Below are 16,389 nucleotides of genomic sequence, written 5' to 3'. Positions count from 1 at the left end.
AAACCTTTATATAATCTACTCGTAGGCAATCCTCAATTAGATTCTCCTCGCGTCCTTACCGATGAGGCCCGCAATGCGTTACAATTAGTAGAACAAGCACTTACGAAAGCGTCTCTCCGTCGCGTGACCCCTGGACAGCCATTATGGGCTTGTATCCTGGCCACTGAAAAACAGCCTACTAGTGTTCTTTGGCAACAAGGACCCCTTCTTTGGATTCACCCCAAAGTCTCCCCTCAAAAGGTAGTTGAATATTATCCCACCAGTGTAGCAAGCCTTGCCCTTAAAGCCATTCAGCAGTGCATCCAACATTTTGGCAGAACGCCTGATAAGTTGGTGGTACCGTACACTGCTCTGCAAGTACAAACGCTGATAGCCACTATTGATGATTGGGCTATACTTATGTGCTCTTTCAGTGGTGAAATAGACAATCATCTTCCCAAAGATCCATTGTTACATTTTGTTCTGGAACATCCTCTCATTTTCCCATTGGTCACTAAAAACAAACCTGTAGCTAATGCAATTAACATTTTTACTGATGGATCCAAAACTGGTGTGGGGGCCTACCTAATAGAGGGAAGCAATCCTGTTGTCATCCAATATTCACATACCTCTCCACAACTGGTTGAATTAAATATTGTTTTAGAAATTTTTAAGAGAGTTTCTTCTCCTTTCAATTTATTATCAGATTCACAATATGTGGTTAATCTGGTTAGATCGCTTGAATGCGCGGGTCAACTCTCTTTACATACTCCTATTCATTCTATGGCTAGCCAAATCCAGATTTATATACATTTAAGAAAGACACCATTCTTTATCCAGCACGTTAGGGCACATACTGGATTACCTGGCCCTATTACATATGGAAATGATCTAGTAGATAAACTCACCAAGATACATATGATTTTTTCTCTTACTCAAATGCAACAGGCACAGGCATTTCACCGTCAATATCATGTAAATTCTAAAACATTACAACAGCGATTTAAAATCCCTCGACATCAGGCTCGGGAAATTGTAAAAACCTGTAATGCCTGTGCCCCTTTTTTACACCCCCCACATGTGGGCATTTGCCCACGAGGCTTGCTCCCTCTACATCTCTGGCAAATGGATGTAACTCACATATCTGAATTTGGAAAATTGGAATATATCCATGTTTCCATAGATACCGTCTCTGGAATTATTCATGCGTCTGCTCATGCCGGGGAAAAGGCACATGACGTTGTCAATCATTGCCTTGAGGCCTGGGCAGCATGGAATATGCCTAAAGAAATAAAAACTGATAATGGCCCGGCTTATACTTCCCAAAAATTCACATCCTTTTGTTCACAGATGGGAATAACTCTAAATCATGGCCTTCCGTACAACCCTCAGGGACAGGGTATTGTGGAACGCGCCCATCGTACTCTTAAAGAATGCTTGATAAAACAAAAAGAGGGAATTGGAACCAATATGAAACCGAAGCAGCGCCTATCCTTAGCCCTTTTTACTTTGAATTTTTTGCAATTAGATGTCAATGGCAAGACTGCTGCCGATCGTCATTTTGCCCCCTCGGGTACGAGCCAGGGTTTCGTGCGTTGGAAGGATGCCCTCACAGGGCAATGGAGGGGACCTGACCCAGTGCTCACATGGGCCAGAGGCTCTGTTTGTGTGTTTCCACAGAACGGCGCCGATCCTGTCTGGGTTCCAGAGCGGCTGACTCGTCTGGTGAAACAAAAGGATGATGAGCCATCAACTGATTCTTCTGGGGACCATGATACTGTGGAATTCCAAGGATAGGAAGTGATCCACAATGGGGGCTTCTGACTGCTTTTCCTTTTCCATTGCCTTTGAGTCATTCTGCTCAAGTTTTTCCCCGCTTAATCCTTTTACCTTTTCCCCTAAAATTGGCACAGGAGCAAATTCTACTTTTGCAGGTTATAATTTTACTTATCAGAGCCCGACCATGGCCTTTCATTCTAACCCATTTGATCTGTGGCTTCTTTGTGGGATAAATGGCAGTTGCACGGATTTAGCTCCCCTTGTCATGATTAATGATAACGCGTCTATTGCCGCTAATCTTTCTCGCGAGCTTTCTGCATATCTTACAGATAACTGGTCATCGAAATTTGACAATTTGACAAAACAGTTGCGGTTGGAGATCATCAAAACTAATACTACTCGAGTTGACCCGGTGATGGCCCGCACCTTGATGTCCTGGATCCAACAAGCAGCTCGTCATTTAAAAGAGTGGGCTGGACTGGGTGCTCTTGGTCTTTGTCTGGTCTTACTGTGTATCTTATGTCTCTACTGTCTTAGAAAACTAATCTGTCAGCGCGCTACAGATCAAGTGCTCATAGCTCAGGCATTTGCAGCCATGGAGTTGGGATAATCCCCTCAAATATGGCTTGCGGCGATGGGAAAGTCTTAATGACAGGATGCCAGCCAGGACTGCACTCGGGACCCCGGGAGGGTGCATCCCGAGGAGGGCATGCTCAACTGCATACGGGTTGCCACTGATTCTTGTCCCGTCCCTGGCAAAAGGTGGCGGGCCTAGAAGCCCCTTCCAAACATACAGGGGTTGAGTCCTCTGTCCTCTCCTGTCTGAAAAAACAAAAAAGGGGGAACTGTGACGGGCCCCGCCCATCAGCCAGTAAGTCCGAGAGCTAAGATGGCGCTGAGCGGAAATTCCCCAGAGCGCTTAGGTGGTAAACAGCTTTCAGGAAGTGACGACAAGAGCATGAGATACACGGGAACACCGCATGCCATAGGGCAACAGCCAATGGACTGGCTGTGCCCATGAGTTGTGCACGTGAACGGTCTGCTGATTGGCTGTTGGGCTCTATATAAGGGGAGGATTTCTGGGGAGAGAGAAGAGAAGATCTACGGGAACTGTACAAGAACCTGGGGTAATAAAACTGCTTGAGGAAGATCGTGTAAGAGTCATCACTGCGACCGACAAAAATATATATCTTCTAGCTTTGTTCTTTTTCAAGATCGTTTTGAGTATCTAGAGTCCATATTCCATATTAGGATAGATTTTTTTTCTGAAAAATAAATATATAAATATATGATAGTTTCACCTAAAAAAACAGAAAAAAAATATTCTCTGGTAAGAAAGAAAGTAAAAAGAAATATTGAAATGTTATCTTTAAGTCATCAAAAGCTTGGTATCAGACAAATGAAACTGTTATGTGAGATTATCATTTTTAATTTTGGATAAATTGCTATAATACTTGATGTCAACCACTAAGCCAAGCATGGGAGGGAGGGATGGGGAGAGAATGGGGTGGGGATCGGGTGGGGGCTGACTGGGCGATGTGTGCATGTATGTCTACAAAAGTTTGTATCCCACTATTATGTATAAATACAGTACACCAATAAAAAAAAATCCAAAAAAATAAATAAAAATAAAAATAAAAACGCATGTTCCCAGGCTATTTAACCAATTCCTCATATTTGCTATAATATTTTATCAGGTTCCAACAAAATTTCCCTTAATTTCCCTTACCTCTAGCTCAAGATCCTGAGGTTCCATTTCAGAAAGTGATAGCACAGCAATTTTGGTAACTTTACAGACCTCATGGTCTCCTGGGAGTTTGCCCACCAATGCTTTCTGCCGAATTAGAATAAGCCACCATGGAAGATCTGAAAGGGAAAAGTCATATTAACATCTGATATTTATAGAGTGCTAATGTCCTAGCAAGTTGGAGGTAACTAATCAAACAATAACAAAAAAATGAGTGTATCAGATACAACCTCTTAAGGTAAAACACATAACAAAGATACAAAAATGGCCCTTAATCGTGAAAAGATGGCCAATCTTACAGAGAAATGTAAATTAGAACACTGTGATGCCATTCTCAGTCACCAGATTGGAAACAATTAAAAACTATGACAACACATTTGCTAGTAAAGCTGTGGAGAAACAGATACTCCCATAAACAATGCTGGTGGAAATATCAACAGACAATTTTTCTGGAGGGAAATTTAGCAATAGCTAATAATACAACACATACACTTACCTTTAACCCAGCAATCCCACTCTTGGGAATTCACCCTGAAGATACACTTCAACAACAAAAGTATATATACTCAAGACTATTCACTGCAGCAATCTGTAATTGCAAAATACAGTATTGGAAACAACCTAAATGTCCAGACACAAAAGAGTGGTTGAATAAACTATGGCACCTCCATACAATGGAGTACTATGTGCCTATAAAAAAGAATTTGAAATATTTTATTAGTTGGGCATGGTGGCAAATGCCTGTAATCCCAGTACTGAGAGGCTGAGATGGGAGAATTACAAGTGTGAGGGTAGCCTTGGCAATTTAGCAAGGCACTCAGCAATTTAATGAGACCCTGTTTGATACTAAAACATGAAATAGGGCTGTGAGTAGACCAGAGGTAGAATGCCCCTGGGCTCATTCCCCAGTACTGTAAATCCATTAATTAATTAATTGACAAGTTAATTAATGGGGCTGGGGTTATTGCTCAGTGGTAGAAAACCCCAGGTAATCCCCAGCACCATAAATAAAGAAGTGTTCTATGAACTGATAAGGAGTGATTCCTGCACTTATTACTAAATGAGCCAACTGGAGATGTTATTAACAGATACAATATGGCTTTCCAGTCAGGTGCTGTATGATAAAATTTTGTTCAATAACAGGAGTTCCATAAAACTATAATGGACCTAAAAACTTCTCATAGCCTAGTGATGTCAAAACATAGCTCAACATGTTATGACATGTTTATAGTGATGCTGGTGTAAACAAGCCTACTGTGCCCAGTTGTGTAAAAACAGAACACATACAATAAATACACAGTACATAATACTAGATAACACTAGATGGATGTTGCTAATTCATACATATACTATGCGATACTCATCATTATTTACTTGCTTTGTTTGCAGAGCTGGGGATTAAACCCAGGGCCCCAGGCATGCTGGCAAGTGCTCTACCACTGAAGTACATCCCAGACTTGTCACTGTTTAAAGTGAGCTCTTACCCATAACAAAAACAAGTTGACTGTGAAATATCATGCCATGAAATGCTGGCAGCAGCCTCATACAGCCTGTGTGTCCTGGCCCCTTGACGGAATCGGGGCCGCTCCTGTTACTGACCTATGTCATCGAGGTTTGTGTAAGTACACACAATTATGTTCCCATAATGACTAAATCACTTAATGGCCCATTTCTCAGAATGCGCTCGTGTTAGAAACAACACATGACTAGTACAATGATATAACAAGATGTGTTAAAACTAGAGAGCGCGCGCGCACGCACACACACCAAAAAAAAAAAAAAAAAACCCACTCAGTCACTGGTTTCACTTTCTGCAGTTGCAGTTACTTATGATCAAACTTGAGTCCAAAATTATTAAGTGGAAAATTTCAGAAAAAAAACAAAGTTTTAAATGACAGGCCACTTTGAGTAGTAAATGAAGTCTCACACCATCCCGCTCTGTCCCACGCAGGACATAAACTCCCCTTTCTCCAGCGCGTGTGCACTGTGTGCTGCTGCCCGTCAGTCACGCTGCACTGTCTGACAAGGGCAGCATCACAGCGCTGGTGTTTGGGTAAACCTGCATGGTCGCCCGGCACGATGTCAGTGTCCGTGCCATTCGCCCTCCACCTCACAGAGGTTCTGCATCACTTCACATCGCCGGAAAAAGGGTGAGTACAGTACAATAAGGTATTCTGAGGGACAGAGGGGCATCACATATCTTTTCTTATAGTTTATCATTATAATTATTATATTTCATTAAATTCATTGCAGTGCTAGGGATTGAACCCACGAGCATTCTACCTCCAAGCTAACCCCCCAGCCCTTTGTATTTTTCAAATCCTGCAATCTTCCTGTCTCAGCCTCTCATGTACTGGGATTACAGGTGTGCACTACCACGCCCAACGCTAACTTATAAATCAAACTTTACCACAGGCGCGTATGTATAGGGAAAACACAGTACAGCCATATATTGCTTAATAACGGGGATACCTTCTGGAAAATGCTCTGTAGGAAATTTCATCACTGAGTGAATATCACAGAAGGCACTTCCATGACTAAGACAGCTATGATGACACCAGACATGGATCACCCACAGATAAGGGGGAAATTTCTGTATCTGCACTGTGCGATGCTTCACCTCAGAAAGATTGTGTGTGTGTACACACACACACACACACACACACCTTCTCATATCTTGCTTCTCCTTTTTGCTCAAATGGATGTGTGACACAATATATAGACACACAGTTATTTGTGCAAAAAAAAGGAAAAGGAAACCGGGAGTGGTGGCGCACACTTGTAATTCCCGCACTTGGGAGGCGGAGACAGGAGAATCTCGCAGGTTCGAAGCCAGCCTCACTGGCTTAAGAGACCCTGTTTCCAAATAAAAAATATAAAAATGGGTCTGGGAGTGTAGCATGGAGTGTTCCAGGAGGAATCCCAGTACCACCAAAAAAGGGAAAAGGAGCAATAAACAGTAAGTTAATGATATTGGTTATCTAAAGAAGGCAGATGGATATGGGATGGAAAGAAAGGAGAAATGGAAATGGGACTTAAAAGATGAGAGGAAAGGAAAGTTTTGAGAATATCCTGTGAAACAGAATGGTCTGAGTATGGTTCTGACACTTAGAGCAATAGGAATGTTTCACATAACCCCAAAGTAAAGAACAGTTAAATCAACCAGAACGTGAAAGGAACTTAAAAAAAAAAAGGTAACTCCTTCTATTACATCTAAAATATAACCACATTGTAGGAGATAGGGAAGAAACATCTAAGTTACTTTACAAAACGATATTTTGTGAGAATAAAGACAATAAACTGCATATTTTACTCTGGTTGGTAAATTTTTCAGAATGGTACAGGTTGGTAATTCAGAAACTAAGGGTATATTAAGATCAATAAAATTAGTCCACATCCTGAGGAGATTGAGAGCGAAATGGTAAAACAAAATAATTCCTTAATACAAGAGAAAAAGAAGCAAAAAAAAAAAAGTAAAGCTCCAACAGCTTTTTGATCCAAATTATTTATTTATTGATGTGTTGAGGATTGAACCGAAGGGCATTCCACCTCTGAGCTACATCTCCAGACCTTTATATTTTTAATTGTGAGACAGGGTGTCACTAAGTTGCTAACTTTGGCCTTGAGTCTCAGTTACCCAAGTACTGGGATTACAGGCATGTGCCGCCACAACTGGCTCTAATTTCTATTTAATAGTCCATGAAAAAGAGTGTGTAAAATAAGTTCTCAGTTTATAAGACTAATCCTTTAAAAAGACTTCCCTAAAGCCGGGCGTGGTGGCACACGTTTGTAATCCCTGTGCTTGTGAGGCGGAGACAGGAGGATCATGCAGGTTCAAAGCCAGCCGCTTGCGCTGGCTTAAGAGACCCTGTTTCCAAATAAAAATATAAAAATAGGTCTGGGAGTGTAGCCCGGAGGTAGAAGGGCTTCCAGGAATCCCAGTACCACCAAAAAAAAAAAAAAAAGACTTCCCTATTACATCCCAAAATAAAAAATTATTGAAATAATATTTCAGGAATTTATTATAAATTACATATATCTCCTATGTGAGAAAAAACTTTGAAAAGAGATATATAGTATTTTCAACTTTCTCCATTTATTCCCCCAAATACTAACCCAAACTCTCATTTTAGAGATAATGCTTTAGATGTGTGCTTCAAACATTTCATAAATGTAAAATCTGAAAACATTTCATAATTCTGTATAAAACAGGGTGAAATCTTACTCCAAAGTTTTAGGGCATTAAACTATTTGTTCTCATTAAACATAATGAGGATCTACAATGCGCTGGAAATTCATCAGGCGTGGATCAAAGTTACCAAGCACCTAATATGTAATAAAATCCTAACACATAATCTGTAATGCTAGGTTCGAGGCCAGCCTCAGCAACTTGGTGAAAGCCTCAGCAACCCTACAAGACCCTGTTTCAAAACATAAGAATAAAAAGGAAGCTGGGTGTGGTGGCACACGCTTGTAATCCCAGTACTTGGGAGGCTGAAACAGGAGGATAGCACAGGTTCAAAGCAAGCCTCAGCTTAGTGAGACCCTGTTTCCAAATAAAAGAGGTCTGGGAGTGTAGCCTGGAGGTAGAAGGTCCCTGGATTTCATCCCCAGCACCCCCCCCCAAAAAAAAAAGAATAAAAAGAATAAAAAGGCCTAGAGATATAGCTCAGCAGTAACATGCCATTGGGTTCAATCTCCAATTTAAAAAACTTTTGAAGATGGCGATGGAGGAAAGCGGCACTTACAAGTCCCGCTAACAATCAAACTTTATTACCACAAAACCAGCACCTTTCAGAGCCAGAAAACACCACCAGCAAAGAAATAAAGTGTAAATACAAGGGACAGAGAAAAAGGGCTGGAAAAACAAGACACCAGAAAGAAACCAGCCCAAAGTGCCATGCCCGCTGTGGCGCGGAGCAGCCAGAGCCGCGGGGCGAAGCGAAGCGGCCAGAGCCGTGGCGCGGAGCAGTAGAACCGTGGCCACTTCACAGCTGGAGCCTCGGCGAGGAGCGGTGCAGCCTACATCTTCCCTAGCAGCACCAGGCTCCAGAGAGGAGGGAAACTCAGAACGGAGCTCAAATCCAGAGAGGAGGTACGCCAGCCTTGCGGCCTAGGATGCAGCAGCAGCGCCTTACTGCTGGCGGCAGCAGCGAGTTCACCGGACGGCCCTAGACCAACGCACTCAACCAGCTACCAGGTGCCAGAGAGGAAGGGTGGACAGCGAGCCGAGGTGAGCCGCTGCTGAACAGCCGGGGGGCAGTCAGTTTCTTCGGCGCAAGGAGCGTCTAAAGCTCCAAAGGACCGGGATCAGCACACCCCGCAGGGACTCAGCAGAGCTCAAAACCAGAGAAGAACTACACCAACCTCACAGCCGAGGACGCAACAGCAGCGCCTTACTGCCAGCAGCAGCGGAGAGTTCACCGGACGGCTGAAGACCAACGCACTCAACCAGCCACCAGGCTCCAGAGAGCAGGGGTGGACAGCGAGCCGAGGTGAGCAGGTGCTGAACAGCCAGGCGGCAGTCAGCAGTTTTATCGGCGCAGGGAACATCTAAAGCTCCCAAGGGCCGGGCACAGCACACCTGGCAGGGACTCAGAGCAGAGCTCAAAACCAGAGAAGAAATACACCGCATCACGGGTGAGGGCATGGCAGTGGTGCTATATTGCCAGTGGCGGCAGCAGCGAATCCACCGAGTTAACTACACCTCCATCAGCGCACTCAACAACCGTGAGTCAAATTGCGGCCCCTAGGGGAGAAATCCCAGTACTGCACTCCCAGGGACTTGCGCAGATAGTCTCCCTGGGTCGGATTTTAGCAGTGCAACCCTTTGGGGGAGTGGTGATGGCAGAGATATCATACCCTAGTCACAACTCCTCGCTGGAGAACGCCCAACTTGGCACCCTGCATGGTCTAAGCAGCCTCAATTGACTCCCTGGATCTGAAACTTTGTGATACAACCCAGTAAAGGAGTAGTGGTGACTGAGATAGCACAGACTCGAGATCCAGAGCATTTTAAGTGAACTCGAAGTGACCCAGGGAAGAACCCAGAGCAGGCACAAACTTCCAAAATCATGGGAAAGAGAAATAATAATGGAGCAGTGAATGCCCACAACCCCACAACATCAGAATCTGATAACACAGAAATCCAAAGATCTCTAGAAGATCAAATCAGGAAAATAACTTTAGAAATAATAGAGGACTTTCAAAAAGAATTCAGAGAGTCAAAAAGAGATAAAGGATGCAATCATTGAAATGAAGGCCTCAATTCAAAGTATAAACAACAGATTAAACCACATGAAGAATAGAATATCACTTCTTGAAGATGATCATTCTAAAAACGAACGCATAGTTTCTAATTTAGAAAAAAAAAACCCTACAGCAGGAATCTGACATTGAAGAAATATGGGCCCATTTCAAGAGAGCTAACCTAAGAATAATTGGAATAGAGGAGGGAAAAGAAGGTGAAACCAAAGGGATCAACAATCTCTTCAAGGAAGTAATAGCAGAAAATTTTCCAAACATAGAGCAAGAGGTCGATACACAGGTCCAGGAAACTTATAGAACTCCCTTTAGACAGGATCAGAGAAGAGGATCCCCACACCACATAATTGTCAAAATGACTAATATGGAAGCCAAGCAGAGAATCTTAAAGGCAACAAAAACAAAAGGCCACATGACATTCAGAGGCAAACCAATTAGAATCACTCCAGACTTCCCAAAACAAGTTATGAAAGCCAGAAGGGCATGGAGTAACATATTCCAAACTCTGAAAGAAAACAACTTCCTGCCAAAAATTTCCTATCCAGCAAAACTTTCTATCAAATTAGATGGGGTAATAAGAAGCTTCCACGACAAACAGAAACTGAAGGAATTTATGTCTTCAAAACCAGTGCTAGAGAAAATACTCAAGGAGATTAACTGCAAAGAGGAAATGGGTAATACACGCCAGAACCAAAGAAACAAGAATTCCCATCCAGCAGACAACTAAGCAAAGAAGAATAAACAGTATCTCAAACAGAAATAAGATCTTAACATGTTGGGAATTAAAAATTATCTCTCTATAATCACACTGAATGTAAACGGCCTCAACTCCCCAATAAAAAGACATAAAGTGGCAAAATGGATTAAAAGCCAGAATCCATCCATCTGCTGCTTACAAGAAACACACCCTACAAGTAAAGATAGGAACAAACTCAAGGTAAAGGGCTGGAGCAAGGTAATCCATGCTAATGATACTCGAAGACAAGCAGGAGTAGCAACTATGATATCAGACAAGTTAGACTTCAAACCCAAACTTATTAGAAGAGACAAAGAAGGTCACATTTTACTGGTAAAAGGAATAGTCCAGCAAGAGAAAATAACAATAATCAACATCTATGCCCCAAACATAGGGGCAGCTACTTTCATAAATTAAACTCTATGTGACATGAAGTCACACATAAATCCCAATACAATAATACTGGGAGACTTCAACACACCTCTCACAACACTAGACCGATCTTCCAGACAAAGGGTCAGTAAAGATGTCTCAGAACTAAAGAACACCATTAACCAAATGGACCTGTTGGACACATATAGAATATTTCACCCAACTACAGAGGAGTTTACATTTTTCTCAGCTGCTCACGGAAATTTCTCCAAAATAGATCACATCCTGGGACACAAAATGAGCACTAGCAATTTAAAAAATGTTACATACTTCCCTGTGTCATTTCAGACCATAATGGAATGAAACTAGAAATCAACTATAAGAAGACCCAGAGAAACAACATAAACATGTGGAGACTGAACACCACACTTCTGAATGAAGAATGGGTCATAAGAGATGTAAGAGGTGAAATCAAGAAATTTCTAGAAACAAATGAAAATAAAGAAACAACATATCAAAACCTCTGGGACACTTTGAAGGCAGTATTAAGAGGAAAATTTATAGCACTGAGTGCTCACATAAGAAAAACAGAAAATCTTCAAATAAATAGCCTTATGACACACCTCACAGCCCTTGAAAAGCAGGAACAATTGAACCCCAAAGCCAGCAGAAGATGGGAAATTATTAAAATTAGAGCAAAAATTAACGAAATAGAGAATTAAAAAAAAATACAGAAAATCAACAAAACCAAAAGCTGGTTTCGTGAAAAGATTAACAAGATTGATAAACCACTGGCCAACCTAACTAAAAAAAAGAGAGAATCAACCCAAATTATGAAGATAAGGGATGAAAAAGGAGACATTACTACTGACAGCATAGAAATCCAGAGGATTATCAGAAACTACTTTGAAAAACTATACTCCAACAAAATGGAAAATCTAGAGGAAATAGACAACTTCCTAGATAAATACAACCTTCCTAAACTGAGTCAAGAAGATATAGAACACTTAAACCAAGCAATAACAATCAAAGAGATTGAAACAGCAATAAAGAGCTTACCATCAAAGAAAAGCCCAGGACCAGATGGTTTCCCAAATGAATTCTATAAAACCTTTATAAAAGAGCTAATCCCAATACTACTCAAACTATTTCGGGAAATAGAAAAAACCAGGACTCTCCCAAATACATTCTATAAAGCCAACATCACACTAATACCCAAACCGAATAAAGACAGTTCAAGGAAGGAAAACTACAGGCCTTTATCTCTGATGAACTTGGATGCAAAACTATTAAACAAAATACTAGCAACACACATTCAAAACCACATCAAGAAAATCATTCACCATGACCAGGTAGGGTTCATCCCAGGGATGCAAGGCTGGTTCAATATACAAAAATCAATCCATGTAATTCATCATATAAACAGAATCAAAGACAAAAACCACATGATCATCTCAATAGACACTGAAAAAGCATTTGATAAAATTCAACATCCATTTATGATAAAAACACTGCAGAGAATTGGAATAGAAGGAACATATCTCGACTTCCGGGAAGATGGCGACCGAGAAAAGCGGGGCTTAAGAGTCCCGCTAACAACCAATCTCCATTACCACAAAAAGAGCGCCTTTCATAGCCAGAAAACACCATCACCAGAAAAACAAAAAAAACCACCAGGCTCCAGAGAGAAAGCGGACTGAGAACAGAGCTCAGGGCCACAGAGGAGACACACGCGCCCGAGGACGCGGCAGCAGCGCCATACTGCCGGCGGCAGCGGCGAACTCAACGGACGGCTACAGCAAGCCAGGAGAGCCGCTGCAGAACAGCCAGGCGGGATCTTTCGGCGCAGACAGCATTTAAAGCTCCCAGTGGCTGAGCTCAGCACACGCTGCAGGGATTCAGAGTGGAAATCAAAACCAGAGAAGAAAAAATACACCAGCCTCATGGCCGAGGGCGTGGCAGAGGCGCCATATTGCCACCGGCAGCGGCAGCAGCAGTGATTTCACCGAGTCCAGTACAGCTACATCTGCGTACTCAAGAACAGTGAGTCAAATTGCGGGCCACAGAGGAGAAATCGCAGTATTGTGCCTCCTGGGACTTGACCCAGTGAGGGAGTGGTGGTGGCAGAGATATCACACCATAGGAAAACGTGCAACCTGGCACCCCCCATAGTTTAAAGCAGCCTCTATCGACTCCCTGGGTCGGAGACTCTGTGATACAACCCAGTAAAGGAGTAGTGGGGTCTGAGATAATACAGACTCGAGATCCAGAGCACCTTAAGTGAAGCCATAGTGACCCAAGGGAAGAACCCAGAGAAGGCACAAACCTCCGAAATCATGGGAAAGAGGAATAACACTGGAGCAATGAATGCCCACAACCCCACAACATCAGAACCCGATAAAACAGAAAATCAGAGATTTCTAGAAGATCAAATCAGGAAAATAACTGTAGAAATAATAGAGGTGCTTCGAAAAGAACTCAGAGAGAGCCAAAAAGAGATAAAGGATGCAATTAATGAAGTAAAGGCCTCAATTCAAAGCACAAACAACAGATTAGACCACATGGAGAACAGAATCTCGCTCTTAGAAGATGATCATTCCAAAAATGAATGCATAGTTTCTAATCTAGAAAAAAGTATCCAACAGCAGGAATCTGACATTGAAGAAATATGGGCCCATTTTAAGAGAGCTAACCTAAGAATAATTGGAATAGAGGAGGGAAAAGAAAGTGAAACCAAAGGGATCAACAATCTCTTCAAGGAAGTAATAGCAGAAAATTTTCCAAACATAGAGCAAGAGGTTGATACACAGGTCCAGGAAACTTATAGAACTCCCTTTAGACAGGATCGGAGAAGAGGATCCCCACGCCATATAATTGTCAAAATGACCAATGTGGAAGCCAAGCAGAGAATCTTAAAGGCAACAAAAACAAAGGGTCAACTGACATTCAGAGGCAAACCAATTAGAATCACTCCAGACTTCCCAAACCAAGTCATGAGAGCCAGAAGGGCTTGGAGTAACATATTCCAAACTCTGAAAGAAAACAACTTCCAGCCAAAAATTTCCTATCCAGCAAAACTTTCTATCAAATTAGATGGAGAAATAAGAAGCTTCCATGACAAACAGAAACTGAAGGAATTTATGTCTTCAAAACCAGCGCTAGAGAAAATACTCAAAGAGATTAACTACAAAGAAGAAATAGGTAACACTCACCAGAATCAGAGAAACAAGAGTTTCCATCCAACAGACAACTAAGATTGGTTATCTGTGGAGATTCATTATTTATGTTAGTCTTTTACCTATCTCTAAGTTGTATTGTTTGCCTTTATTGTTGTTAATTTTTAGGATTTCTAGTTGGAATATTAATATACCTTCAGATACAGCATTTGGAAATATTTTATCCAATTCTATTAGTAACTTTTAATTCTGTTTACATTGTCTTTGGATATACAATATTTTCTTTTATTTTTTAGGGAGTTTGTATATTCTTCTGTTGCCTGTGCCATTGAAATCATATCCGAGAAATCACTGCCAATTTCAATGTTGTGAGGTTTTATGACCCAGATTTTCTCCTAAAAGTTTATAGTCTTAAGATTTATATTTAGGTCTTTTATCTATTTTGAGTTAATACTTGTATATGGGATTAGGTAAAGGTCCAATTTTATTCTTTTCCATGTAATTATTATTTTTCAACAATATTTAGTTAAAAGATTATTATTTCCACCACCAAATGTTCGTGGAAACCTTGTCAAAAATAACTTGACAATATAGGGAAGAATTTAGCTCTAGGCTTGTATTTAACTCCAATGGTCTATATATCTGCCTTTAGAACAGTACTACACTGTTTCAATTATTGTAGCTTTATATGGTTTGAAATCAGAAAATATATATCTTCTAGCTTTGTTCTTTTTCAAGATCGTTTTGGGTATCTAGAATTCATATTCCATATTAGGATAGATTTTTTTCTGAAAAATAAATATATAAATATATGATAGTTTCACCTAAAAAAACAGAAAAAAAATATGCTCTAGTAAGAAAGAAAGCAAAAAGAAATATTGAAATGCTATCTTTAAATCATCAAACGCTTGGTATCAGACAAATGAAACTGTTATGTGAGATTATCATTTTTAATTTTGGATAAATTGCTATAATGCTAGATGTCAACCACTAAGCCAAGCATGGGAAGGAGGGATGGGGAGAGAATGGGGTGGGGATCGGGTGGGGGCTGACTGGGCGATGTGTGCATGTATGTCTACAAAAGTTTGTATCCCACTATGATGTATGAATACAGTGCACCAATAAAATAAAATTAAAAAAAAAGAAGGAACATATCTCAACATTATTAAGGTAATCTACAATAAGCCCACTGCCAACATCATATTAAATGGGGAAAAACTTCAAGAATTCCCCCTAAAAACTGGAACGAGACAAGGATGTCCACTATCACCACTTCTCTTCAATATAGTACTAGAGACTCTAGCCAGAGCAATAAGGCAAGAAAAGGAAATCAAAGGAGTACAAATAAGAAAAGAAGAACTTAAGCTTTCACTATTTGCAGATGACATGAAACTATATTTAGAAAACCCAACAAACTCAACCAAAAGGCTTATAAAACCGATCAACAAATTCAGCAAAGTATCTGGATACAAAATCAATCTTAAAAAATCAGAAGCTTTCCTGTACACCAACCATAAATCAACTGAAAAAGAAATTCAGAAAACACTTCCACTCAGGATCTCCCACAAGAAAATAAAATACCTAGAAATAAACTTGACCAAGGAGGTAAAAGATCTCTACAAAGAAAATTAGAAAACACTGAAAAAAGAAATCGAAGAAGATCTTAGAAGATGGAAAGACCTTCCATGTTCATGGATTGGCAGAATAAATATCATTAAAATGGCCATCCTCCCAAAAGTGATCTACAGATTTAATGCAATGCCCATTAAACTACCAAGATCATTCCTCACAGACATAGAAAAATCAGTCCTTAAATTTATCTGGAATAACAAAAGCCCAGAATAGCCAAGGTAGTTCTCAGCAACAAAAACCACGCAGGAGGAATCACAATACCTGACTTTTAAACTATACTACAAAGCCATTGTAATAAAAACAGCATGGTACTGGCAAAAGAACAGATATATAGACCAACGGAGCAGAATAGAAAACCCAGAAACAAGTCCACACACTTTCAGCCAATTGATTTTTGACAAAGGGGCCAAAAACATACACTGGAAAAAAGATAGCCTCTTCAACAAATGGTGTTGGCAAAACTGGTTAACCATATGCAGAAAATTGGATATTAATCCCACTTTTTCACCCTGTACAAAAATCAACTCACGAAAAATCAAAGACTTGGAAATTAAACCAGAGACCTTGAAGCTCCTTGAAGAGGGCATAGGTCCAACACTACAACACATAGGCACAGACAAACATTTCCTCAACAAAACCCCAAAGGCACAACAAATTAAAAGGAGAATCAATACATGGGATTGCATGAAACTGAAGAGCTTCTG

The 16,389-nt window shown here is 40.9% G+C and overlaps 1 protein-coding gene across 3 annotated transcripts in view; it reads right to left on the bottom strand.

The window, feature by feature from the left end:
- Positions 1 to 16,389, bottom strand: part of INPP5F (inositol polyphosphate-5-phosphatase F) — a gene marked incomplete at both ends in the record, with an annotated part of 123,055 nt that overhangs the window by 51,070 nt on the left and 55,596 nt on the right. For all 3 annotated transcript variants that reach the window (XM_080694538.1, XM_080694539.1, XM_080694540.1), the window contains one exon: positions 3,488 to 3,624. In XM_080694538.1, the coding sequence (XP_080550664.1) occupies positions 3,488 to 3,624 (137 nt within the window). The remainder of the gene's footprint in view (positions 1 to 3,487; positions 3,625 to 16,389) is intronic.

Source organism: Muscardinus avellanarius (assembly GCF_963383645.1).
Source record: "Muscardinus avellanarius genome assembly, chromosome: 4".
NCBI classification, from domain to species: domain Eukaryota; kingdom Metazoa; phylum Chordata; class Mammalia; order Rodentia; family Gliridae; genus Muscardinus; species Muscardinus avellanarius.
The sequence above is the reverse complement of the archived record's forward strand: the minus strand, read 5'-3'. Positions and strand labels throughout refer to the sequence as shown.